We start from the raw sequence: 27,101 nt of genomic DNA, 5'->3' as shown, positions 1-27,101 counted from the left end.
TTTGAAACCATACCTGATTCACTATGGCTTCGAATTGCATCCTGCAACAGAGAAAATGGAAAAGAAAGTTAATAAAGAAACCAGGAGCACACAGAGGAACAAGCAGGGCTGGTGTGGAAATTGCTGGGCCAGTTTTAATGCAATGCAGTCCTGGCCAGCAGCTCCAGGATTGGGGATCTGCTCATCACACCAATCCTGCAGGAAACCCATGCAACTTGTGAATTCTGACAACACAGGGAAGAGATTCACAGCATACTGAAAGGACTGCTACCAAAAAGGAAAGAGAAAAGGGCACAAAACAAGAAGAACCAGCAGCAACACTGCCTGCATTCCCCCTGCACTTCATGCTTGTGTTCCAGGTGTGGACAGAGCTCCTGGGATGGCTCTGGCTCAGGGGACAACTCCCAAACAGCTTCTGGGTTAAAGCAGGACTTTTAACCCCCCCCCAAATATTCCACCTCAACATCCAGTGTGAAATAACTGTACATACTCCTTCAACCCCCAAAAAAGGCTACACAAGTGCCCCTACACAAAGCCCTCTCCTTTTCCAAGCACATTCCCACAGGGAATTGGCATTTGAGCAGTGTTTTCCCACAGGTCACCAGGACAGTGCCACAAGTGTCACCTCATGCCACGGGCACAACACAACTCTACAGCCATGCACAAGAGAGAACTAAGCTCTGACAAACAGCACTGCACAGCTTTTCTCACCTGCCTTTTGCATTATCCCAAAGTACAAACAGGAAAGTGAAAATATCCAGGGACTGTGTGAGTACAAAGCAAGAACATGCACTACAGAGAGGTTAAACACTGTCAAAGTTAACAGAAGTCAATGCAAAATCTCTAACTAATTAGTAGAATAATAAATGTAAGATTTCATAGGAGGACAGAACAAGGCCACATTGCACTCCACAGTTTCAAATTAAGATAATCCTCAGCAAAGATTCAGTTATGAAATACATTGTTTTAGCTAATTAGTTGCATTCACCCAGGCTGGACTAGATACAGCATTCTTGCAGATTGCCACTGCTCCACACCAGAGTGGATTAAAATCTGCATGGACAACCAATGAAGAACTCCTCAATTTCCTAATTTTGTTCAATTTAAGGATAATAAAAACCTCTCAGAACCCAAATAACAAGTTGTGATTGGTTTTGTACACCAGCCTGAGAATGTAACTGCTTTCAAGAAAGCTGGCAAAGGGTAACTAAAGAATTCAAATTGTTTCTCACACTTATCTGTGTGGAGTTCTTACTTTGAGAAAGTATTTTTGAGCTTCAATCCTGATGTGAATACCTGTTTATTTGCTCCTGAATTCGAGAGCAAACAAGCCAGACCCCCTGTTCTTCCAACACCAGTAACAGCATCCCCAGTGCTGTAGCCTGTCAACTTTACTTTGATGGGAAATAAAAACAGTACAGCTTGTTCTGAATCTCAGGGCTTTGGATGGGTGCAGTCAATAAAAACCACCTCCAGAGGGAAAAAAGCCACACAATGGATGTGTTTGAGAAGGTTTTGCTTTAAAGGCTGTGAGACCCAATCCAAGCCTGTTCACATTCAGAGGAGGATGAATTCAGCCAGATAAACTGAACATGAAGCTCTTCATCAGTCTGCCTCTTCCAGTTAACAGCCTCAATACTGGAGTAGAAACATGCTGGCAAGATTCTCATCAGATCAGGTCCAGATTAAACACTTCAGGTGGACACTGCCACGGCTCACAAGTTACAGCAATGCTGTTAATGACAAGAAAACAAAAGGCACCAAGGAAATACCTACTCTTCCCCTCAAACAAAAGCGTCTGCACCAGGAGCTGGGAGAAGCATTCAGGCTGTTATTCTAGGCCAACACAGTAAGAGATAAAAGAAAAGAACAGAGGAAGTATAAAAAAAATATTTCCAAAAATTAAATGTTAGGTTAAATGAAAGAAAAAGTAATCTAATTTGCTTGATAAATGATAAATAAGTGCAGTAAAATTTCTAAGTATTCTTGCTCAAACCCAGAGGTTCACTAGGATCTATCCTTGGGTAAACCACTTTTTTATGATGGTTTTTCTCCTGGTTTACTAAAAAGTCTCTGCTACTTTCTGCATTGCTTTGGGGCCTCTTAAAAGCCTTTAGGACATAACTATTTCTATGGTAATGTGAAGATCCAGAATATAAAGTGTTTCTGTCTTTACTGCTCTGCATAAAGAATAAAGAAAAAAATATCTCCTTTAAGACTCATCACTGCACCAAGATCAATAATTCAGATTTTCTTGAGTGTTTGACTGTGGTTTGTGCCATCAGAGATGGTCAGCCTGGCCTCTGAACCAGCAAAAAGGGCTGGGAGCCAAAGAACCCAAAGAGGAAGGGAGGACACCTTCCCCATAAAGCCAGCTGACAGCCTCTGACCAAAACTGCTCCCTGGGGCTGCAGGGCACTCTTGTTCTGCTGCCAAGTCCAAAGGAACTCTCTAACTCCCTTCAGAGGATCTTCAGGTTTCACAGAAGTCCATAAATCACCAGCTGAAGATGCAGGTGAGCTCAGCAGTGAAAGGCTTTTGTTTGGCCTCCAGAGTTTTCAAACTATTCCAGAGGCAAAAGCAACAAACAGTGCTTGCTCCCCCTCCCAAGTCCTGCAGCTCAGCCCTCTCCTCTGCCAGCCTTTCCTGCACACCAGTTTGTTAAGGTTATCACAAAAGAATTAAAGAAACCCAACCACTTTAGGCCTGATTTCCAAGAGTTGTCCCTCACTGCCAGTCTAAGGTAGGAAAATACATTAAAAAGGTGCTTGAAGGCAAGAAGAGCAGAAATAGTCTCAGACAGAGACTGGCTTCAGCCCACAGGCCCAGAATTGCCATTAATCCATACAGGTGTAATACAAAACAGACCCCCCCCAGGAATCTTTGACCTGAGCATTTCCAGCCCAAGAACCAAATCCAGACTTAGGCCACCTTTAGTCTGACTGAAAATTAACAGCAGCCCCCCCACAAACCCAGACTTTTAAATTTGGAAGAACATTTTTAGACATGTCTAAAAAGCATTTCTTCACAAAACTGAGCTTAACTGAAAAGCATCTTTACACACCCCTAGAATTCACCAATCACTCCAGCCAAGTTGATAGACTGCAAGAATTAATAATGAACTTCTATGCAAACGTGTCTCCTGATCACCTCCCCAGTGAGCCAGCTGAGGCTGACAGTGAGCAGAGGAGAGGAAGGCAGAGGAGGAGAGGCAGGCAGTGCCTGTGGCTGGGCACAGCCCCAGCTGAGCCCTGCTCTGGCCATGTTACCTCGATGATCCTGCTGTCCACGGGCATGGTGGTGCTGACCATGTGCACGTTGGGGGTGGAGGTGGAACGCTGCCTTTGGGACAGAGAGCCCTCAGAGGAAGGGTTGGATGGGTTGAAAGTGAAGGCATGAGGTGTAGAATACCTGTGCTGGGAGCTGAGAAGGAAAGAGAGACAAAGGGAGAGTTGTGGTTATTTTTTTCCCCCCCTGGCAAGTGAAAAACACTGTTCAATGTAACCTGTCCAAAAGCAATATACACACAGTTCCAAGCAGAGAAAAAGCTGGGATTTACACATCAACTAAACTACTTGGTCAGCTAAATCAGTCCCAGTTTAATTTAAGAAATAAATTCGAAAAACTCAAAGATCTTGTCAGCTCACATATTTAATTAGTGTGTTTAGCTGAGGTCTGGTTTTGCTGTTAGGAATTTTGCCACAGTTCACCTCAATCCCCATCAAATCACATTTAGTGACACTAAACAAACTGCTCATTTCAAGCCTGTTAAATGCACAGCTTAAGAGCTAAGCCCTGAATTTGTAAAGCTTTGCAAGACTGTTCAATGGTTTGCACAGAACAGCCAGCAAGGAAGTCATGAAACCCAACACCAGTTAAAAGGAGGCCAAGACTAAAATCCAGCTCAACAAAGAGTTGTAAATCACAGCTAAGGCCACTCAGACCATAAGGATCCCAAAACACAAATGTATCCTAGCTGAAATGGGCCAGCCTTCACAAAACCCTTCAAAAGATCTATAAAGTTAAAGAGTCACTGTTCAACAACACTGGAAATAAGAGTAAGATGGCAAAGATCAATTCCTGATACAGTTCCCATTAAAATAAAGAAATAAAGACATAGAACCATTTACAAGTCAGCTACGTGCTCTGTGCCTCATTCCTGACCAGACTGTTCAAATGGGTGCAGAAAAAACAAAAGCTGGCCTGCTCTCTTCAGCCTCTAGAATTTCAAGGGAAAGAATACAGGCACATGTTAGGGTCAGGGGACAGGGCCCTTGGAGAGGGACACAGGTTTCATTTCAGCACTTAAAACTACAGCAATGTTCTCTTTAGGTATCAGAATTTTCTTTAAGAGGAGCATATTTTCAGTTCCCACTGCTCTCTCCTTAAACTCCTATCTGTCATCATAATATCAGAGCATTATTTTAGTTATGCATGTGAATCATCCACCACGAGACACACACGCTCGATGCACACTACCTGATCAGATAAAATACAATTCATTCACAAAAATACCAAAAGGGAGCCTTGGGTTTTTCTTAGGCAGGAAAACAAAGGTCTCCAAAAAGCCTTTAATACTCTACCTTAAAATTTTAAGGCTAAAAATTAAAACTATGGAATCTGAAATCAATGCTTTGGTGGACCTAAGAACAAGAAAGAGTTGTCTGTGGTGAAGTGGTGTTGCTGCCTTGCACATTCATCCCAACCTTGTATCAGATTGCTCTGCTTTGGAGGAGCTGGGGGTCTCTGGTTGCTTTGGATGGATTGTTTTGAGAGAAGTGTATTTCCCAGAAGAGAAATGACAGGAAATACAAGCTTACCTAACAGGTATCCGGGAGACAGACTCCCGCATCCGTCTCATTGTCAAGGGAGGTAGTGCAGGGACACCACTGTCACTGATATTTGAATTTGGGAACAATCTGAAATATCAACAAAAACAATTACAACTTCAACTGCTACACTACCTCCTGTACAATGCTCTTGAAAGCTGAAATTTTAAAGGGCTGTTTCTCTGCAGCATGATTAACTTCATGAACACATTCCTATCTTTACATCGTGTTTTTCCTTGGTGTACCACTACAATCTCTGCCTTCAGACTCCCAAAGAAAAGTTCCACGTGCTCTTTCCAAACTTGAGAGATAAAACCTTTTTATATCAGACTTCAGATTTTCCTGAAAGGGTACTTGACACAATTAAGTTCTATTAAAGCCGGGTAGCACCAAGTGGCACAAGTCATCCTGCACTCCTAGTATGAGAAAATGCAGAACCACGTGACCAAGTTTAGTTATAAAAAATTACAACCACTAAGACACATAAAAACAATTACAGGCTTTAATACCTTTGCATAAAAGGACTTCTAACATAGTAATTTTCAACTTTTTGTAACTGGTATTAGGAAAGTATTATCCTCCATCTGTTTTCTCACCATTCACCACTTTCACCAGTGTCAGAAGCTGAGGTGTAGAACAGGTGAACACTAAAGTTTCCAACAGCTAAAATCGAACTGAATCATGGCCTGGTTCATTCCTAACATGTGCTGTGTGAGAGAAATTGCTGTGCCCCTGCTCAAACAGCATTGGAGCAACTGCCTGGTCATTCAAGGTGTTTGTTTGCTTGTCCCAGAATATTGAAATCCAGAGCAAGAACAAACTGCAGCTGATGTGCACGGCCTTTTCCCCTGGGAACAGACACTCATTGCTGGCTGTTTCATGAGCTCAATCCAGAATTCTGCACACTGATCACAGGGACTGCCTTCCCAACAGCCCAAAAGGATCTCTGTGATCAGAGACACAAAACCAAGTGTCAGCCAGACTTGCTGCTGCCATTAGAAAGGAGCAGTCCTTACAAGAGCTGCCTGATGTTGCTCCAGTCCACACACATGGTTGGCACCTTGGTGCTGCAGTGCTCGTGGAATTTGTAGCCACACGTCTGACAGCGGAAGCCATTGAGCAGGAACTTCTGGCAGATGTCACAGAAGGCAAGCTTCAGAAATGTCTTCCGAGCCTGGAAAGCACAGCCAGTGATTAATCCCAGCTAATTAACTCTTCATCAACTGAGATTTGGATCTTCAAAGCCCCACAGAAATAAATAACCATGCTGAAATGCTGTCAGAGCCCCCAGGATGCTACTGAGCTTAAAAACCACGCTCAAATATTGCAGCATGGATCTCCAGTTTGGTTGGAAACCTGCAAAGTTTAGAAAAACTGAAGGGTTTCTTCTTCAGAACAAAGAAAAGGACAAGTGTTCAGTCGAATACAAGAGCAATTTTTTTGCTCAGCAAGGTGACAGAGCTGTGGGACCCAAGAGCTGGGGTTTTCAGTAGCACCAAAGAGGTGAAAGAGGATCAGACTGGAAGGCCCACCTCATTTTTTTTATTAGCCAAAACTCCTGGTGTTTATGACTAACCAATATCCCTTGCATGAGAAATACATTTATTAGTAATCAAAATGGAAGGAATTTGCACTTCTTTAAATGGCAGCCTACTCTGTTTAAAAGCTTCTGAAGTATGAAAAAAATATTAAAATTAATCAAGGGGTTTCTTCCTCCAGAACCTACTGGAGAGGAGGGCTCCAAATTTTAGCTTCTTCTAGACCTGGAGAAAAATATTCATTTTCTGCTGACCAGCTGCAGGTGACTCTTTCTGTAGTTTTTTTTAATGTAATGTAGAAGTAAAGCGACTTTCAGGTTTTGCAAACCAATCCTAACCTTTCTAATGGATGTAAATCCTTTAGGACTTCAGATTACCATAATGTATTTCTAGAACAAAACAAGAAAAAAGCTAAAATATGGGAACAGAGTTCCCTCCCTGGGAGAAGACAATAATGATGCAAGATAAAACTGGTAGAGTTGGGCATTATCTCTTAGTAAAAATAGAATTTTTAAAAATTTTTAAAAATTGAAAAACCCACAAAGCACAAAACCGCCTTCTATTTATTTGTTTTGTGTGGAATAAATAATCCATTTTTGACAAGGAACTACAAAGTAAAGCCTTTCATTCCCCCACAGAACACTCTGTCAAATTACAAGGCAGCGTTAGCTCACAAAATAATGTCATGACCTGCAGAATCATCGGCACCCCTGAATATCCAGTACAAGTAATAAATATTGGACTATCAGTCCAGTAAAGCTGCTGAACTTATCCAGCCTTTTTGGACTGATGACCCACAGAAAATGCAAATTTTCTGCCTTTTCTAGACTTTAAAGACATGGGTATCTTACCACAACAGTTACAGACAGAGGTATTTATGTAAAATAAAAATGGCACTCATCAGACCTGGGAAGAACATGCACAATGTGAGCTTTGACAGTCTGTGACACCTGGGAATCACCAGGGGAATAAACACAATTCTGGCATTTCACTGCAAATTGGTATTCAGGGAATGTAACTTGTGGGGAACAGGGGTGAAGGAATCAACCCCAGCTCCAGAAAATCCCTGTGTGAGAAAGCCAAAAGCTTTCTAATGGCCAAAACATTCTCTGGCCAAATCTGTGGCTCAACTGATGAACTTCCCAGCAGAATACAGAGCAGGAAAAGCTTACAAAATTGTGTGTGGTGAGTGGGACATGGTCGAGGAAGTCGACTCGCAGCTCCTCCCCAATCAGGGAGGCGGCGTCCGTGTTCCAATCCAAACGCACTTTCTTCCTGAAAGAGAAAATGGGGACACCAAAATCACTCTGGGGATAAGTCTGGCCTCATCAATTATGCTTGGTGAGTTTTCTTGAGTAAACTGAAATCAATTACCCAAAAAAGCATGGCTAATCTCTTACAGTGAGCTGGACAGATCTCAGTGTCTTTCACTCAAAAAATCAGAAGCAAGTCACCTCTTTTTCTGCTAATTTTTAACATGTTATTTCTTTATAAAATACTTGACATAAAGCACCTGGAAGCTTTAAGGGAGTCACAGAAATACCCTTATAAATGTAACAGAAGTTATGAGTGACACCCTCAGTGACACAAAAGCCATTCTTAGGTGCTTGGGCAGTGACTGGTGACCCCAGAATGCTCTCAGTTGCTCAGAGATATGACCCCACAAATGCCTGAGGCTGCAGGGAGCTTAAAGGCCAAGCCTGAGGAGGTGTGAAGTGCACTGACTCCATGAGATACCTTCACTCTCTCAGCTTGTAAAACAATCACTTGGTATTTAATAGCAGCATCCCGAGTCCTACAAATAAATAAGGAATATCTGAAGTGAGACTGAAATCCAAATATTGGGAAGCTGTAGAGGAATGCAGAGCCTTAAAATTGAGCACATAGAACTGCTCAGGGAAGTGGGCTAAGAATCACTGACACAGAATTTGCCAACTACAAAGCAGCACAGAAATGCAACTCAAATATGAAAGAAGGCATCACTTATCTAGAGCATGGCAAAACTCTCACTAAGGGGCTGCAAGCACTTGAGGGAACCCCTCCATCTTGAATATTTTCAATATTTAGCTTTAAAACAAAAATGAAATAGCCAATACACAGGAGGCTGACAGTTACCCTAGAAGAAGGCAAAGAAAGCAACACAAAGTATTCACAATCAAACTGCTTTTAAAAACAATTAGCCAGAGGGGAAGAAAACATGACTGCTGCTATTCCAAACCCAAGATTTTTACATTCTCTGGGAGGAAGTGTCACTCTTACCCCTTCGGTTCAGCAAGAAGTCGAAACACGGCGCAGCACTCCGGCTGCAGCCCCCTGACCTTCAGAGCCTTCATCAGACAGTCATGCAGGGTCATCCCATTCCTCACATTCACCTGGGAGCAAGGGAAAACAACAAAACATTTACACACTGCTGCAGTTTCTTTCAACTTTTCCAAGACCATTTTCCCATTTTACGAAATTCCAGGAAAGCTGCCCAGAGTGCACTCCTGCAAAGTTCTGAAGGCATTTTATAACTTCTCCGTTTCTTACAATAACTGAGTGTCTATGAAACAGGATTTTACACAAGTGGGCAGCCTACAGAAGGAAAAGAAATGCAGGCAAACGGAGCTACCTTAAGGACAGAAAAAGATTTAATTTAGATTTCAGGAAACTTTGGGTAAGACTATTACTAGGTACACTCAGCTCCAAGAAACTGAACAGAAGTGTTCCCTCAACAAGTTTCACTTCAGCTTTAACCCCAACACTTCAAGCAAGGAAAACAGAAGTGTCATGCAGGCATCATTGTTTAGGTCAGCCAACAATGACTTTTCATGTGGAATATGCTCATGTGCTTTAGAAAAGTCACAGCATTCAGGCAGAGCAACAGATCTTCTCAAAATACAGATTCAGAGCATATTTAAAACAAACCACATCCTGAAACACCAACCAAGTGCTGACCATCACTCAACCCCAGGAAGACCCTTTTGCAGGAGGGCATTTCTGGTGGCAGCTCCACCCCTGGGTGGCAGCAGCGGGAGCAGGGCAGTGTCTGGGAGCTGCAGGCAGCACACACTCACCACAGTGCGCTGCTTGTTGGGCAGGAAGACACGGATGGTGTTGCTGGTTTTGGACGTGTCCGAGATTTTGCCGTCGTCGGACGCCCGGCGCTGGTACCCAAACTGCTGCACGAGGGTGGGGGAGATGCAGTTGGGGCCATCAAAGACAGAATCCTTCAGCCCAAAGCCATTGCTGATGGTCTTCCAAGCTCCCTGGATGTGCTCCATTGGTGCAGCCTAAGGAACATTGGCAGAGTCAGAGAAATAGCCACGTCCTTCCCTCTGGAGCGGGGCTGCCTCCTCCTCCTCCCACAGCAAACCTCAGCCTTTTCTGGAAGCATCTGGAGCTGCTCTGCCTTGTGAGGAAGAGCTACACTGCAGGGTACAGCTCACCCACAGCTGCACAATCAGCCTGGCTCCTGAAAGCATTTCACTTTCTACACAGACAGAGCAGGAATGGGTGTTTAACTCCTCCCACTGCACCTCAGGGACACGCAGCACTTCACCAGCACGGCAATCTACAAAATCAGTGCCTGAGGGGCTTTCAAAAGGTGGTCAGACTATCGAATCAGAGAATAGCCTGGACTGGAAGGGACCCAGAGAAGCAACCAGCCCAGCCCCTGGCCCTGCACAGACATCCCAACAACCCCACCCTGGACAGCCCTGGGAGCTCCTGGAGCTCTGGCAGCCTCGGGGCTGTGCTTGCTCCCTGGGCAGTGCCCAGCACCCTCTGGGGTAGAACCTTTCCCTGAGCTCCAGCCCGACCCACCCTGGTCACAAGAATAAAGAGCTCTGTAGGAGGCCAGCACAGCAGTCCTGAAAACCAGATATGCCACACAGGCATTAGCCCAGGCTATTAAGAAAAGAGACTCAACAGGAATTACAATAAAAGGAATTAATTAAGGAATCTATTTTTATCACTGATTTTGAGGCTTTGGTTATTTGGGTTTTTTTATACTATCACAATTTACATAGGGTGAAACAGCAAAAAAACTTTCTCAACCCTCACACCCACTATGTTCAGTTGCATTTCAGCATAAATAAACCTGGGACAACTGGGATTGTTCAGCCTGGGAAAAAAAAGGCTCCAGGGTGACCCAGCTGAAACCCTCCAGTACCTGAAAGGAGCCAAAAAGAAAATGGAGAGGGATTATTTACAATTAACAGGATACAAGGAACAGCTTCAAACTGACAGGGAGTAGGTTTAGATGGAATATTGGGAAGATATTCTTCCCTGGCAGGGTGGGCAGGCCCTGGCACAGGTGCCCAGAGCAGCTGGGGCTGCCCCTGGATCCCTGGCAGTGCCCCAGGCCAGGCTGGACAGGGCTTGGAGCAGCCTGGGACAGTGGGAGGTGTCCCTGCCAGGGCAGGGGTGGCACTGGAGGGGCTTTGAGGTCCCTTTCAACCCAAACCATTTTATGATTTTACCAACATCTTCCAGTGCAAGGACACCAACCCCCTCCCCTGCACACTTCCAAACCAGCACAGGTATCTGCACATGCAGGGACACAGATAAAGGTATCACTGGATTTCTTCCCAGCTATCCCAAGTCAATGCAGCTTGAACTCCAAATTACACTCAAACATCTTCTTCAAAATTAGGCAAAACCAAAGTCTGTACAGAAATCAAACAACCTAATTCAGAACACCCAGCACTGACTGAACACCTGTCAGCAGCTGCTCAAGTCTCATTTCATGTGTGGTCCTGCACCTCCTTTGGTGCAAATTATTTGAACCCTCCAATATGTTTCCTCCTGTTTATGTCAGAGAAGAGCCAACAGTGTTTATTTCAGTAGAAGAGTTAAAACAATGGAATTCTTGGGTAAAAAAGATCTCCACTAACATTAAGTGTCCATTCTGGGGTGCCCAGAAGATGAATTTCAGAGTGTTTTCCTTCACAGCACAGCTCTGAAAAGCCACAGCAGATCTGCAAGTACCTTTGGTCCAGACCTCAAGCCAGAAAGGAAATGTAACAACAAAGTTCCAGAGAAAGGTTTGGTTTAGGTGAAGTCATTACCACGACATGCAAAGCCCAGAGGGAACTTTCAGCCAGCTCCTGAGTATCTCCTTCACTGACAGGGCACACACTGCCAGCACAGCCTCACCTCCCCTCCTGCCAATCCCTGCCACTCCTCAATCCATCAGCTCTGCGGCTCCAGTTGTCCAAAAGTTCAAAATGTTTAAATGTCAGAAAGATTTAAACTCCATGCCCAATCATCTAACAGGATTGAGATACTGGGATATTTTTGATTTTTAAATCCATGGCACATAAATGACAAGAGTTTTATATTTGATGTAAAAAGGGAATAAGGAATAGGAAAACACTGAGACATTCTGAAAAATGAGAGATAAAACTGAGGAATACAACCAAGTTCACCAAACATAAGCATCTAGAACATCTCACAATTCCTAGGCACCAGAGAGGTGAAAAACAAGTTATGTTCAGTTACAACACCCACATAATGCACATGGGAGCTGAAAGAGTAACTACTGAGATGGCAGCAATAAAAACTGAGATAAACTCTTAGATAAGAGGGGAAAGATGAAACCCAGAGAGCTTCTCTTAACTCATCCCCTATGGGAAACTCCTTTGTTTCACCCTTCTAGGTAACAGATGAATCTAAACAAAGAGAGGAGCTCAACTTGATTTTTCTGCTGAGCTGAGCTAAGAAATAGCAGGACTGCCATCAAAACCTCCTTGTCCATGCTGACAGAAGTTGACAGCACCCCACCATCACATTTATATTTAATGTTTTGATATGCTGCCAACATTTCCTGAAAAATTCCAGAGAAAGCAGGAAATGACAAAAAATTCAAACTTGCATTTTCACAAAAGATAAAAATACCCAAAAAGTGACCCTGCTCTCAGGGTATCCTCTCCCCCAAACCCTGCACACTGAGGCACAGCTACCAGGGAAGATCACAGCAATGTATTTTAGGCTTGTTGCACACACAGGAAAACACAGACAGCAACTGCTCTCAGCCTCTGTGGATCCAAATGTCAGTTCTATCTTTCATTAGGCATTTGCAGCCTTCTCTCCCAGAATCTTTGCCTCAGGAAGTGCTGGACAGTGTCAGAACTGGCCATGTCTGGCACAGTCCTCCCTCCCAGCAGTGCCCTGCCCTCTCTTGCCATCACTGGGGTTTTGCCATCTCTTTTGGCTGAGGATTCAGTCCCTGCCAGGCTGGGTTTGCTCACAGGTGTTGAGTTCTTTCCCTAGGAAATGGATGTACCACACACAGCACCCTCAGCTCTCCTCCTCCCCAACCCCAGGGTGCTGCTGGGGCACAGGGGAGGAGCCAGCACCCAAGGGAAAAGATGAGAACAGAGGTCAGACCTGGCCTGGAGCTGGCAAAAACCTGCCAAGAGGCCTGAGGGTGGAGGGGCAGGGGAGAAGAAAGGGAAGTTTAACAGATCTTCACAGTCTCCTGGGGAGAGACAGGGAATCCCTGCTGGAAAGTTGTTAAACCTGCTCTGGCATCCACTGTACAAGGGCTGGCAGCTGGAAAGGTGGAGCTTGTTGAAGAAACCCAAACTGTCCTGCTGCTGACTCTTGCAGCTATTCAGAGCCAGCCCTCTGAGGCTGCCAGAGGTTCCAGGGCCCCACAAACACCTCCTGACCCGGGCTATGAACAGTCTGGCTGAGAACACTCAAATTCTGGAAGAGCATGGGCAGCCAGGTTCACTTCTCAAGATTATTCTCATGGAAGAACAGTCAGTCAGAAAAGCTGCTGCCTAGGAGGTGATTCTGAATGACTTACACCTTTCTCCTGCCCTCCAGTGCAAAGAACTTTCTATCTATCTATACAAAACCATCCCCCTGGAACTGCAGCAGCTCACTGCATGCACAGGCAGCAGAGCAGAGAATTCACATGGCACCAAGTGACCAGCTTGGGGCTGACAGAAGTGACATTTAATGACAGCCCAACGCTGCACATCCACACACCATGTCTGGTCCACTCAGAACCCTGAATGGGCACAAGAGCAGAACAAAGCAGGGAGAACACCTCAGACCACAGCTGGGAGTGCATCTGAACAGGTAATTCATGTGCAGAGCACAGCCCACCCTGCAGGGCCTGTAACCTGGGCCCAGGCAGCAGACTGATTCCCTTTGGGGATTTTGCTCCAAGCAGTAATCCAGTAAAGGTATTTTCACTCACTACACTCAGCTCCCCCAACACCCACATCAATTCACTGCAGTGAAAAGATGTTTGAAACTCTGCTCTAAAGAGAAATTTAATTTAAAATAAAGGAGGAAAGATTTTACAATGATGCCTTCATAACTATATTCTTCTCAGGTTTGTCTCTTCCAGAAAAAAATCGCTTTACTCTCTTTAAATTAATTACAAGCATATTTCTGAAACATAATCATTACCAGATACTGGATTTATGTTTATCCCATGCTCAAATAATCCACTGCCAGCTGGATGTTTTCATGTATATTTCTAAAAATTTTCTTTAAATCTTTTCTTCCTGTAGCTCATCACTTTCATGAACATGACTTCAAACAGCCTTTCTCCAATTGACAAACTGCAACAGCAGCATTCAAAGAATATTTTAAGATATTAAAGCACATCAGCCCCCTTGCAGATCCAGGACTGCTGGGAAACTGATGCTGATTGGTTTCATATTAAATGTTCAGCATAAGCAGAAAAAGAATGTCATTTACTGCTGCAAGTCCCCCAGGAGTTCTGCACACAGTGACCAAGACTGCACTTTTCATTAGTGCTTTTTGCACACATTACAGATTCTGCTAATGAATCACTCGAACAAGCATGAAACCAAAAGCAGGGAACAGCTCTGGAATGTGCACATCTGACAGGAACAGATTCCTGGAGATCAGTCACTCATACACAATCAATACATTCATGTCATTCATTCCAGCTCAAAAGGTATTGGGAGCTACTCTGACTTTTCCCATCAGCAGGATAAATTGCTGGTCTGAGCTGTTAAAAGTTTCACTCTCCCTCCCTAAGAAATGCCAAAACTGGCACTGAGTTAGGCTGAAAGTTCACATGTCACAAAGCTGAACTCTCACTCCAAAGTTTAGGTACTTTGTCCTTGCTTTTTTCTGGAACAAGCACCCAAAGTTTTTAGAAACAAGTCAGAACAGTTCCCCCTGGCAGCACACAGGCACTGCCATTTTTATCCACACAAATCCATGGAATACACCTACAAACACAGAACAGCACAGAACAAAGTCCAGCATCCATTTCAAACTGAACACTTCTGGCAGTAAATAGAAGCTTGAAAAGCTGCTTAGAGGCAAAGTTTTCATCTCTGACACAAAAAGATCAATGATCCATTTAACTGTGGCCTTTTCTTCTCCCATGCAGTAATTAATTGATCTAATATTGCTTGGATAACCAATTATCTGGGGGGAAAACCTGAAATTCAAACCAGACAAATCCCTGTTGTGATCTATAGCAGCATTTTTTAAAAGCAGCTTTTCAGAGCAGTAGAGGATAACTATGGACCCATTCCTATATTAATAAATAAAACTGTGATCTATGGAAATATGGATGCAGGGCATGAGCTGGGATCAGTGCAACAACCCAGGCAGATCCCCCTTACACTTACAAGGTTGGTGCTTTTCCTTCATGTGTCCTTCATTTTAATGCCAAAAAACAAATTCCTCCCTTAAACAACTGACAAAATTTAAAAATTAACAGAAGGAAATGTCAGTGCTCAGGGGAAAAAACCAAACAGAACAAAACCCAACAGAAACACATACAATTTCTGCCTCTGCTGTTCTCATCTTGGAAGTATCTTTTCTGCTCTTTTTCTTTATTTATCAGAAGTAGTCTGGTTTTAGTCTCTACCTCAGCCTTCAGGAAAAAAATAACATTGGTTTTCCAACAAGTGGGCTCTACAGTAAGGAGCACAGAAGCAACACAACTCTCAGTCTGCTTTCAGACTTATTAATTTCAGACTTACTCATTTATTATTCATTCAAGATTAGTATCTTTTTGTATTTAAAAGCTGCTGGCAGATAAAAACTCTGGCTAGTAAGCATAGCCCAAGTCAGACTCCCTGGCTGCAGCAGGCTGTACTTTGGGCTCTGCTTAGCAGGAATTTGTCACCAAAACAACCTGCACCTTTGGCCACCCTGTGCCTGCTCTCTGTTGGCTCCAACAGCTCAGGGCCACTCTTCCCAGGCAGATCCCAGGAAGATCTGTTTGGTTTGTCCTTTCCACACAGAGCATTCCCATGTCAGACACCCATTTTTTTCCACATGATATTTCTATGAAATTCAAATCTGGAGCTCTGATTTTCCCTACAAAACCACAATTCCTACATTAGAGAAACAGGAGCACTGAAGACCCTGCATCTAAAAGAGGGATACAGAATCCAAAGCTTTGCCTTTCTCAAAGCAAAAAACCAATCCCAGGTAAAAAGTGAAATGCAGCAGGTGTTTCTCATCAGTCAGTGTTTCTAAATTGGATTTAAGTACAGCTGCAGAGTTCATATAAATTCACAAACAAGTTTATGGAATTGCTATAGAAACAGCAGGAAAGGAACAAGCAAGCAAAGTGCTCATAGATTTTGTACAAGTTTTCCTTACAAAGCACTAGAACTTTGTCATCAAATAAAATCTCCACTTTTCTTTCTAGTAAAATATTCCATAATCTTTTATCTATCTTAACATGATGAAGACTATTAAAGCTGAAGTGATATTTAAGTCATGCTCCTTTTTCAATTCAGTACACTCAAACTCATCACTAGAAACAAAAAGCACTGAAGACTGCTTTTTATAGCTGATTGTATCAAGATGACATTATATGACAGTCCTGTCACTCAGACCTCTTGTTTCTGTGCCATGTTAAATTCTGTTAGGAGACTCCTCCAAAGGGAGATTTACAGAGAGATCTCTTTAACGTGGGCCTTGCACTGCAGACAGAAGTGGGACTACAAGTGTTTTGTCTTTCTTTACATGGTCAGAACACTGGACAAGGCTTTTTTCTCCCCCAAATCTCCCAATCAAGCGCACATACCTTCCCAGCCATGTGCCCATTTGCATTCTGCACTTGCTCATGCCAATTGTTCCCAGTCTGAAAGCCCCAAACTGTGTTTGCAGTTGCCTGGAACTCATCCACTTTACAGCAAGGATGAAAAAAGTTACTCAAATGTCAGCAATCCACCAAATGCCCTTCCCACACGAGTTCTCAAGGATTAAACAAAAAAGTGACTGAGAACCTCAGCACAAAGAATGCCTGGCTCTGTCCTCCCTCAGCCACATGTAGGAAATGCAGCAGCACTGAGGGCAGCAGCACTGAGAACACCCCAGACTGAGAGCCTGGGGAGAAGGAACAACCTGAGAATCATGAAGGAAGCTGCTGGGAGCTGTGCTCACATCTCACTGCACAGGGAGCCTGCAAGGGGCTGTTAATCAGCACTGCACAGCACCAGGCAATGCTGAATGATCTGTACCTCCAGCAGGATGCACTGGCCCGGCCTGTGGGTGCTCCCTGCTCTCACCCAGGGCAGCCTGCAGCCAGCAAATGGATGGGATGAAATGTGGGCTCTGTGCCAGGCCTGCAGTGCCACGTGGAGGTCAATCCTGTGATTCCAAGAGCTTGGAAACATCGCCCAGACGGGCACAGGGCAGGGCACAGGGACACAGCACCCACGGCCTTGAGATCCTCTGCAGGAGATGAACAAAGGGCTCTCTCTCCCTTGTATTTTATAACAGAGGCACCTGGGAATAGCTGGATATATCCTTCCCAGACAGCTGTAACAGCTTTATTTTCATGGTTCCCATGCACCTGTATTTGCCAAGAAACCTGACTAAAATGGCAGATAAAAATGGAATGTACTTACAAATTTAACACTGTATGCAACAAAAATTACTTAAGACTATGTCAAACATCTACTGTCCTGGGAGCCTCCAAAAAAAAATTATTCTCCATTTTAACATTAACTTATTAAATACACCCATGAAATTACAGTTCTGGTTTGGGTGGGTTTTTATTTACTTAACAAAGTGCCATAGCAGCCTTTTTGTTTCAGAGATAGAGTTTGAAGATAATGTCACAGACAGATTTACATTAGGTCTGGATTATTCCCAACAAACCTGCAGTTGTGTGGAAAGGCAAATGCTGTTTGGAGAAGACAGGCAAATATCAAGAGCTGAAGTTCTAAACTGAGGAAGGGCTTTTCCCCAGCAAAGTAAATATCCAGGGAGACTGACTCAAGTAAGAGCTTAAGTTCAATACCCACTTCTGATAAAGCAAATCCTGTAACAACTGTAGCTCCAGATTGATTTTGTGGGGGTTTTAGCAGCAGTGCAAGAATACCAGCACAGAGGGGCTGAGCTGAGTTTCCCCCCCCGAAGGGAAGGTCCAGGATCTCCAAAGCATGAAAGGGGCAGGAGAAGGAGGAAGGGAAAGATAACAAGAAAAGTTATTTATACCTTTAGTTTTCCTTTCAGCAAATGAAGTCCTATGACAAAAGGATGAAGCACATCATCTGTGGAAGACAAAAAAAAAAAGATATTTACATTTTAATAGACAAACATATACATGCACTACGTATCAAATAAACAACAAAAAAATAACATCAGTGATAATTTATTATCCTTCTACTTCCAGAGTTTTCAGGGTCTTCCAGCCTTTCATTATTTCATGCAGCATTTCAGTGTAAAGAGACACAGAGTGCACAACAAACAAATGTTACCCAGCTCAGAAGCATTTCATTCTTACTCCAGAACATCAGAAAAAATCTTTTACAGCCAAAAAACTCACTGAAATAAAAATTAAGCAGGAGTTGAATAGTCCCTTCTCACACGTCAGTTCCTCACTCAGACAAACACCTTGCTGACTCACAAATGTTGACAAATCTTGGAGACAAAACAAACAAACAGTAATAAGCAGCCAAGCCTCTGAAGGCTCTCTGTATCTTGCATAAAAGCATCAACTGTAAGAGGGAGAATTCCTAGGGAAGCTGAAGAAATCTTGATGGGGTCATCCCCCACAAAGCTTTCGCTCTCCAGACCAAGAAGTCAAGACTCCTCATGTCTTTCTAAAAAATGCAAAAAAAAAAAAAAAAAATCAAGAAGAGGTCTTACATTGCCAGCTCACTTCTGGTTAGAGGTATCCTCTGTTCTGGACAGAGCAGATGGGGAAAAAATTAAAATGAATAAATAAAAAGAAGCTTTAATGATTTTACCAAAACAGCAAACTCTCAAAGATTAACAAGAAACCAGATGAATGCTTTGAGACCTCCACCTTGAGCCATTTTCAGTCATTTTAAAAGTGGAATCTACTGACAGTCTGACCAGTGAATTTACCCTGCTTACACCTAGCACACCTGTCTCCAACAAACATTAAGGAATGTGGCACATAATATATTGTAAATATGCCTTCCATCATGGAAAAAGATAAGCAGGGAGACTGGGGAGAAGGAAGGAATTCAGGTTTTCTCATACCAGAGGAAAAGGTGAGATCTTTAGTTACAACCAAATACAAGAGATGGCAATGAGTCACTAAAATGGATAATGTTACACGAAAAAAAGGAGAGAAAACTAATGGGGAAATTTCATTTACAGAATGAAAACCCAAAGCATTTTTACAGTAAAATCAGCAAGAAGAAAAAGAAATCTCATGCATAAATCAAGAAGAGACAGCACAGCATAAAGCAAGTGTGATGGGCTGAAGAAGCAGGTGCAGTATTTCTATCTGCCACCACAGCAATAGTTATAAGGCAGGAAAAATTACTTATTTTTCATGACAGATAAAGAGACACATGACAAAAAAATCAGTAAGAACATCTGCTAGCAGAACTGGCAAACACGAGGGTTTGAGAAATAAGAGTTGCCAAAAAGCCCAGCTTTACTGCAGATGTGAGAGTCAACTAAACCTGACCAGAACTGTTCAATGAGACAATGGCAGAGCAGAGGGAGAAGACAATCCCAGTGTCCTGGAGGAAGTTTCCTGCCTGCAGGATTTCCACCTGAGCTGCTCTGAGGAGCAGGAGGAGGAGCAAGGCCAGCACACAAATTCATCACTCATCACACTTGAGTGTCAAACCACTGACTTGGAAAGATTCTGTCCCAAACCTACTCCTAAATGCACAAAGAGCCAGCACAAAAGCTTGAGGTTTGGCTTTCAGTGTTGCCAATCATTTCTGAACCATGGATCGATGGTTTTAGAAAATACACCTTGTATTTGAGGTAAGGTAATCCCAAATGTCAGACATTCCAGCAGCCACCCATCTCCACTTGATACCTGTGCCACTGAACCTATGTCTCACTGTCAGGGCATTCTTGCTGTCTGCTCCTGTTTCCACCACAAATATTTGGATAGATACAGCATCTTCTCACTGGAAGTGCTGTTAAATTTATTCCCAGAAAAAATATTCAGTTCCTATAGTGTGCAGGAATACAGAATAAAATTTAGTCAACGTCAGCCTGGCCTTTTAGAAATTCAGACAGAAACCTCAAACTCCACTGAATCCTGGGCTACACTGTTAATCCCCACCTTTAAAACTCACACTGCCTATTTAATCGCCACAGGAGAAATTGAGAAAGACAAAATAATCAATACACAAAGGAAGCCAACATTTAAAGAAAAACTCTGCCAGACATAAAATATGCAAAAAAACCTGAAAGAATCTCCAGCAGAGTTTTTGCTGACAAAAGTAAAAATATTTTTCAGTGTAAGACAATCTCTGTGTCAATCTGCCCAATTTTATTGAACATTTTCTGTAGCACATACAGCACTTTGTAACAGAAAATTATTCCAGGTACTGTCCTGTAATCCAACATCACAAGGGCAGATCTTACTGGAATAGGTAAAAATAGCAGCAGGGAGCATGCCAAAGGACAGTCTTTCCACTACAGGGGCAGTGCTTACATTGCAACATCAGCTGGCTCTCTTTTTATAACCTCACCACTGCCAGTGAGCGAGTTACACAGGCAACTTAAAAGGCTGGAGAAATCCAAGAGTAAGCTCTGCCCTGTTTCTGAGCTGAAATCAATCCCCTGCAGCACTGGGAGCCCAAGGCTCTGCTGCAGCACAGTTACTGCCTGTGTCAGCTTTCTACCTGCTCCAAAGCATCCAGCACACAGCGATGATGTCACTCAGAATTCGGTGTATTTCTTGTCAAATGTCAGCATAAAATTAGAGCCTTGCACACTCTGTTGCTCCTTTTGGCTGCAGCACACTGGAAGCGCCTTAATTGACTCCATTCTCTGGCAGCCATATGACCCACCCCCTCCAGAACTCCTTTTATCCCATTTCTGCAGGCCAAGCAGCCTGGAACAACCCCTCCCCAGCACTGAACTCTCCGTGGGTTTTTGCCACGTTTCCACACAAAGATAACAACCAGCCCAACCTGAGCACTGCAGCTGGGAGCCCAGTGCTCACACAAAGGCAGAAATGCTGCTTTACCAGCACAGGCTCTGCTCCACAGCCAGCAGCTTGGCTTGCAGGTGACCAAAAGTGCTTAGCTTTCTAATTAGGCACCAGGGAAAGCTGCACCCTCCCATCCCAGCACCACAAACAGGTTCCTGCCTGCTCCTCCTCCACATCAGGATTGATTGGACACAGCTTCCCAAAGCTATTGGAGGCACAGGGAGAGGGAGAGGAAAGCCTGGGAAAAGCAGGAGCTCACTGAGCTGGCACAGGTGCTCTCACACTTTTCTGCCTCAGCTGAAGAAAAACTGACTGATCATCAACAAATTTACCTCTCCTTAAACCTGCAAGCCCTGGAACAATCAGAGATGTTTGTTGTTTGCACACAGTGGCCCCAGCACTGTGTGCTTGCTTTAAAAACTAAGCATCAGCCTCGTGCAAATTCAAGAGTAAAGAGAGTTTACACACTTCTGCCATACTTTTAATGCATGAATTTTATAGTGCAAGATTCACCAAAAAAACCCCAAACACATCAAATTACAACACAAATACACAAGAACTGAAAAATATTTTAATGGGGTGATGCAACAGATTGGACCTGAAGGAATTCAAGTGCTATCAGAAATCATCAAAATAAGGGAAATATTAACTCAACATCAGCCTTGGAACTAACAATTACCAGGTAAGTTCTGAACTTCAGGAATTGAAAGAAAAGATCTTCTTGCCTGTGAAGGTGGAGCCACATTCTGTGCCATAAATATGGGCAACTTTCAGAGAAACTTTAGAACAAAGTTTCTCAAGTGAAGTTGAAACAACCCCCATGTATCAAAATACACCTTTCCAAGTGAAAGCTGCAGAGGCAGTTAAAGGCACTTTTACCTCCACATTAAGTGGAATTAAAATCCACTTTACTTCCTCTTTTACAAGAAGCTTTTAATAGTGTACTTTCTATGGTAATGATTTGGAAACAATATAAATAGCATTTTTTGGGTAGTAATAAATTAGGAATTAAAAAAAATATTAAAGTATGATCAACCAGGATTTTTTCTTCTCAGGAACATTTCCAGTTTAACAGTCGTCCCTACAACTCTTTGTAGGATCCTCCCTCTGTGTTGCATTTCTGCAACAATTCCATGCAAACAAAAAAGAGTACACACATCTTCACCTCCCCACCACACTCCTTCAGTTTCATCAAAAAACACTTATGTAAAATCTCACGTTTTTATACGCAAAGAAAATCTGAATACAGAAAAAAGAATGATAATTTATTCATCTCTGTCACAGTTAGCAAGTGAGTAAAGAGAGCAGTGCCTTTTGTGGTGTGCTAATAGACTGAAAAACCACTACAAAATACTGAAAGTATGACCAGACTTTGAGCAAACACTCTTAAACGGCTGAGAACCAGAAAAAGGAATATGCAAAAGCCAGCACAAATTACTGGTAGAGCTGACAGAGACATACACTGGAAGCACACTAAAAGACATTAGAGAAAAAGGAAAATTTGCCACATGTTAAAATATTTCAATATAATACCTTAAACGTTTTCCCCTACAAAAGCATTAGAGACATCTTTCTTCTAGTTCTGCACTATCCTGCACCTCCCTCTTGGTAATCTGTCAGCTCAGTGCTCCAAAAATCCCCACTTGCAGAACTCCAGCTTGCTCTACGGTGACAGAAAACTCTAACGGGGGCCCAGAGCCATTTCTTAGCGCCTGAACCTCGGAGGCAGCTTCAACTAACGCAGTGAACCCCATGGCACACCCAGCTGCGAGTTAGGGAAGCGAGCTCCTCTCTCAGAATTAAAAATACCCAAAGGCTCAGCGATCCCGGGCAGTGACCCCCGCGGCAGCTGCTCCGCACAACTGCGGGGGCAGAGCGGGCAGGTACAAACCGAGCTGAGAGCCGAGCCCGAGAGGGAAAAGGGCAGCACCGCTGAGCGAGGAGAGGCACAGCACGGAGCGAGAGGCTCAGAGGGAGGAGCTGGCACAAGGTCCCACCTGCACAGCTCCAGAGGCAAGCACGGCTCTGTGTCACGCTCGCCAATTTGCAAGGCGATTCTGCAGCGCTTCTGCCTCGAGCGAACAGCTCCGACTGAACCGTGCTCTGCTCTGCTCCCCTGCTGCATCCAGGAGCGGCACAGCAGAAATGGCAGAGCCGGCACACCTGCACACAAACCCCGCAGGGGCCACACAAATCCGAGTTCTGCCGCTAAAATCTCTCATTTCAACCACACGGACTACATCACTTCATAGCCTGACAATAGGATACTTATAAACATGCTATTTATTAATCATCAGTTCTAATTCCTAGCTCTGAAAATGCCTTTTTCATTTACAAATGACTCCAGACCAGCACTTTATTTATCCTCATCTGCTGTGTGCACTGCAGCATTTCAGTACACAAACGACCATATTCTATTAAACTGTAAAAGGTCAGTACACAGTGCTGCAATAAAATCAACTTTGTGTAAAACAGATGACATTTATAGTACAAACACAATATTCAAGTCACTAAAGGAATAAACGTGCACCAGCTGCTTTTCAAAGCAAAAGCCTTGTTTACAAAAAAACAGCACACACAGCAAGAGCCAGCAGAGCTCAGAGAATTCTTCACAGAACTTGGGCCAAAAGAGACTTTCTTTTCAGAAAAAAAAAAGAACATCATTAAACATGGGTTACCCACACAGAATAATTTGTATCTACTTCACACTGTCTCAACAGCCATGAGCTAATGCGTGCTCATTGCTAAAATACCCTGTTAATTTGTCATAAATTTAGAATTTTCAGCCAAGTCCCTACTGTTACATCAACTACTCTTTCAATTAATTTGTAAAGATGACCAAATGTTTCCACAACCTTATTCAACACACAGTGGATATATTTCATACTAGCAAATACCAGCGGGTTTCACAAAAGCAATTACACAAAATCAATCAAAATCGGCACAATGCAGATGTAAACATGTCTGTTCACAAATGTATGTGAAACTTACTGAAATCATGCTTTAATCACAGAGCTTAGTAAATCACAAGTTTTCCTCTTGTTTTGATGACTTTTGTTGCTTCCCCAAATAAAGATCACTTTAACTTATGCAATTTAATGGTTTTATTATAAACAGAACTCTAAATACTATTTTTCACTGCACACTCTTTAGATTTCTGGGTTTCCAATTTAGAAGATGGTCCAGGAACTTACTTCTGACAGCACAATCATCCTGTTCAACCACTCATTTGCGCCAAACATTCATTCATTTCCTGCATTGCCACGAAAGTTTTGGAAATGCAGCTGCACAAATCCCATTATCCTCGTGCCCTGGGCACCTGGTGGCACCAACTGTCCAGGCTCTCCTCCAGCAACTCCTGGGTATTTGTCATTTTTAAAGTTAGGCAGAGGCACAAAGAGCAGCACATTCCCACAGGATACAGAAATAGGAAGCCAAGGCGTGGGGGAATTCCCTGCTCTCCATCAGCCAGGGCATCGCAGCAGGAGCACATCCCCAGGAGGAGCCCGAAGCCACGGCAATCCCTCCGTCTGTCCGTCTGCCCCTCCGGGCCGGGGCAGCCCCGGGAGGCAGGAGGAGAGCCGTGACAGCACGGCAAGGGGAGGAGCAGAACTCGGGGCTGTTGAAGGACAGCAGCAGAGGGGAGCTGCAGGTGTGACAAAGGTGTGGCAAAGGGAACCACTCTGGCAGCACAGGCTGGGTGCAGAGACCCAAACACCAACCTGCACTCAACTGCCCAAGTTCATTTGCTCTACGAACTTAATTAGCAAAATAAAAACCATCTAAACATCCTGAATCCACAGCATCAGTTCAACTCCTGCACTGAATCTTGACTGAGGGCTCCTTAATATGAAATAATTCCCCCTAACAGCTTTTGGTTCCCATCTCCTACAGGAGCTTGGAAACCAACAGCTCTGAATTTAATGTTTTCCAACAAGGAAAACACGGTTTTCTTCTCAACTCCTGGTTTTCCAACAGCACAAAGAGCCACATAAATAATCTGGAGGGAGGAGGGGAGGAGATGTCCCAGAAGAAATTACTGCTGATGTAGCGTACCAAGAAGTGCTGACCAATGATTTCCGTGGGTCATGTTTGTGGTTTAGAAAATGAGCTCTTTTAATAAGATATAGTAAGTTCAGCCCTGAGACAGCAGTGACTTCATACATAATTTGAACAGAATGCACTGTTGGTGGTTAAGAATAAAAAAATGGAAAAGGAATTAAACTGAAAAAAAATAAGGTTTAGATTTTCTTTGGGAAAAAAAAAAATAGGCTTTTTTCCTGCCACTTTCAGCTTTTCCTTCAAAGCAGGTTAATGAGCAATGTTGCACAATAAGTTGTCCAGTCCTGAAAATATTAAGAATAGCAACAAACCATATGAAAAACATATTCCAGGACTCTGAAAGCACCACTGCCCCAACCCAACGATGCTACTTCACTTCTGATTTAATAATCTAAGATTAAATTGCTTACTGCATTAATCAGTCACCATATTCATTTCATGAGCGCACACAGAGATCCCTACATCTTTCATGATTAATTGCAGCCTCAGGGTTTGCCTGCAGAAAATTCTCATTAAGACAAACCAAACTAAAGCCACTTCCATTCTGAGTGGGTGTCCCCAGAAGAGATTTAAGAGAATTGCCTGGAATTAACTCTCACATTCATCAACTCAATCTCTCCTTCTGCACCAACACTGCAGACACATCCTGAAGAATAATCATGCCCATTCCAGTTTGGCACAATGCAGTGATCCTTCAGGCAACAGCTGCAGCTGAGTTTTTCTGAAGCATTAAAATAAAAACCATCTTCAGATATTTTAAGCTGGCTTCAGTTTTGGAAATACTCTGAGTTTTACACCACTGCAGATCCTTCTGGTTCTGCACAACTACAACCTGCAGCTGCAACACAAACTGTGCTGCAGCAATCCCACTGCAACTGGTTCTGCAGTCTCACTGGCCCAGCGACAGTCCCTGCATTTCTGGATGTCACTCCAAGGCTAAGAAGGAAACCAATTCTGCACAAGCCATTTGGCCTGTCACAGGCAAGATGACCGCAGTGGGACAGGCAGGTTACTGGTGTGTGCACTCAGACTGGAGATAAAGAGGCAGAAACAGGACAGGGTTGGAGCTGCTCCTGCAGAGCACCACTGCTACAGGCAGGGCTGAACAGCTGACAAGGACTCAGAGCAATCTTACTTACTCCTGTCTGCAAATGTCTAACAGATTTTAACTTGCAAAAAATGATCAAGCAAGCAATTCAGAGCAAAGAGTGCCCGAGCAGAAAGAATTCAGTTGTGCTGATCCACCTAAAGGTGTTTTCTACTTCCAGTTCAGCAGACTATGAATGACACTAACAGGAGGCAGCCCCGCTGGAAGTGTAGGAGGGACAAAGCCACAGCATCACAGCGGGGACCCGAGGAGAGCGGGACAGCACAGCCCCGGCTGTGGGCAGGGCACGGCTCCAGCTATGCGGGATGCTCATCCCGCTGTTCAACCTCCCTGCACAGGGCACAGCTCCGGGGCTGCGGGATGCTCATCCCGCTGTTCATCCTCTGCGAGATGCCCGCTCGCCCTCCCTGCACAGGGTACGGCCCCAGCTATGCGGGATGCCCGCTGTTCACCCTCCCTGCACAGGGCACGGCCCCAGCTATGCGGGATGCCCACTGTTCACCCTCTCTGCCCAGGGCACGGCCCCAGCTATGCGGGATGCCCACTGTTCACCCTCTCTGCCCAGGGCACGGCCCCAGCTATGCGGGATGCCCGCTGTTCACCCTCCCTGCCCAGGGCACGGCCCCAGCTATGCGGGATGCCCGCTGTTCACCCTCCCTGCCCAGGGCACGGCCCCAGCTATGCGGGATGCCCACTGTTCACCCTCCCTGCCGAGGGCACGGCCCCAGCTGTGCGGGATGCCCGCTGTTCACCCTCCCTGCCGAGGGCACGGCCCCAGCTGTGCGGGATGCCCGCTGTTCACCCTCTCTGCCCAGGGCACGGCCCCAGCTATGCGGGATGCTCCCCCGGGCGCTGCGGGCCCACCCGCGCGGCTCCGCGCTGGCGCTGACAGGCGGCGGCCACGACCCAGCCCCGCTCCCCCCGACCCTCGGGCACCCTCGCCCCGCCCCGGCCCTCTCGACACTGATCCCCCCGGCCCGGCCCGGGCAATCCGGCCGCGAAGCTCTGCGGACCCGAAGCCGCCCGGTTCTCCTCCTCCTCCCCCAGTGTCCGCCGGGGCCGAGCGGCCGAGGCGGCGGCCGGGTCAGCGCGCCCGGGGCCGAGCCCGGAGCGGCGCCAGCGCGGAACGGAACGCTGCAAAGAGAGGAAATACGAGGAACGGTTCTCCCGCTCGC

At 44.5% G+C, this 27,101-nt stretch overlaps 1 protein-coding gene across 4 annotated transcripts in view; it reads right to left on the bottom strand.

Annotated features, from left to right (window-relative positions):
* The window catches only part of RAF1 (Raf-1 proto-oncogene, serine/threonine kinase), a 38,855-nt gene that overhangs the window by 11,077 nt on the left and 677 nt on the right, over positions 1-27,101 (bottom strand). For 3 of the 4 annotated variants that reach the window (XR_009487798.1, XM_059856122.1, XM_059856121.1), the window contains exons 2-9: positions 17,816-17,871; positions 9,424-9,639; positions 8,627-8,739; positions 7,540-7,642; positions 5,846-6,003; positions 4,821-4,919; positions 3,270-3,423; positions 14-41 (exon numbers count right to left, since the gene is read on the bottom strand). Coding sequence is in view for 3 of the 4 variants with exons in the window: in XM_059856122.1 (XP_059712105.1) it covers positions 14-41; positions 3,270-3,423; positions 4,821-4,919; positions 5,846-6,003; positions 7,540-7,642; positions 8,627-8,739; positions 9,424-9,630 (862 nt within the window). In the remaining variant the exon portion in view is untranslated. The remainder of the gene's footprint in view (positions 1-13; positions 42-3,269; positions 3,424-4,820; positions 4,920-5,845; positions 6,004-7,539; positions 7,643-8,626; positions 8,740-9,423; positions 9,640-17,815; positions 17,872-27,101) is intronic. The other variant, XM_059856123.1, reaches the window with a different exon arrangement.

Source organism: Haemorhous mexicanus, chromosome 11 (assembly GCF_027477595.1).
Source record: "Haemorhous mexicanus isolate bHaeMex1 chromosome 11, bHaeMex1.pri, whole genome shotgun sequence".
NCBI lineage: Eukaryota > Metazoa > Chordata > Aves > Passeriformes > Fringillidae > Haemorhous > Haemorhous mexicanus.
Note: the sequence above shows the minus strand (reverse complement) of the source record. Positions and strands in the feature narration are given on the sequence as shown.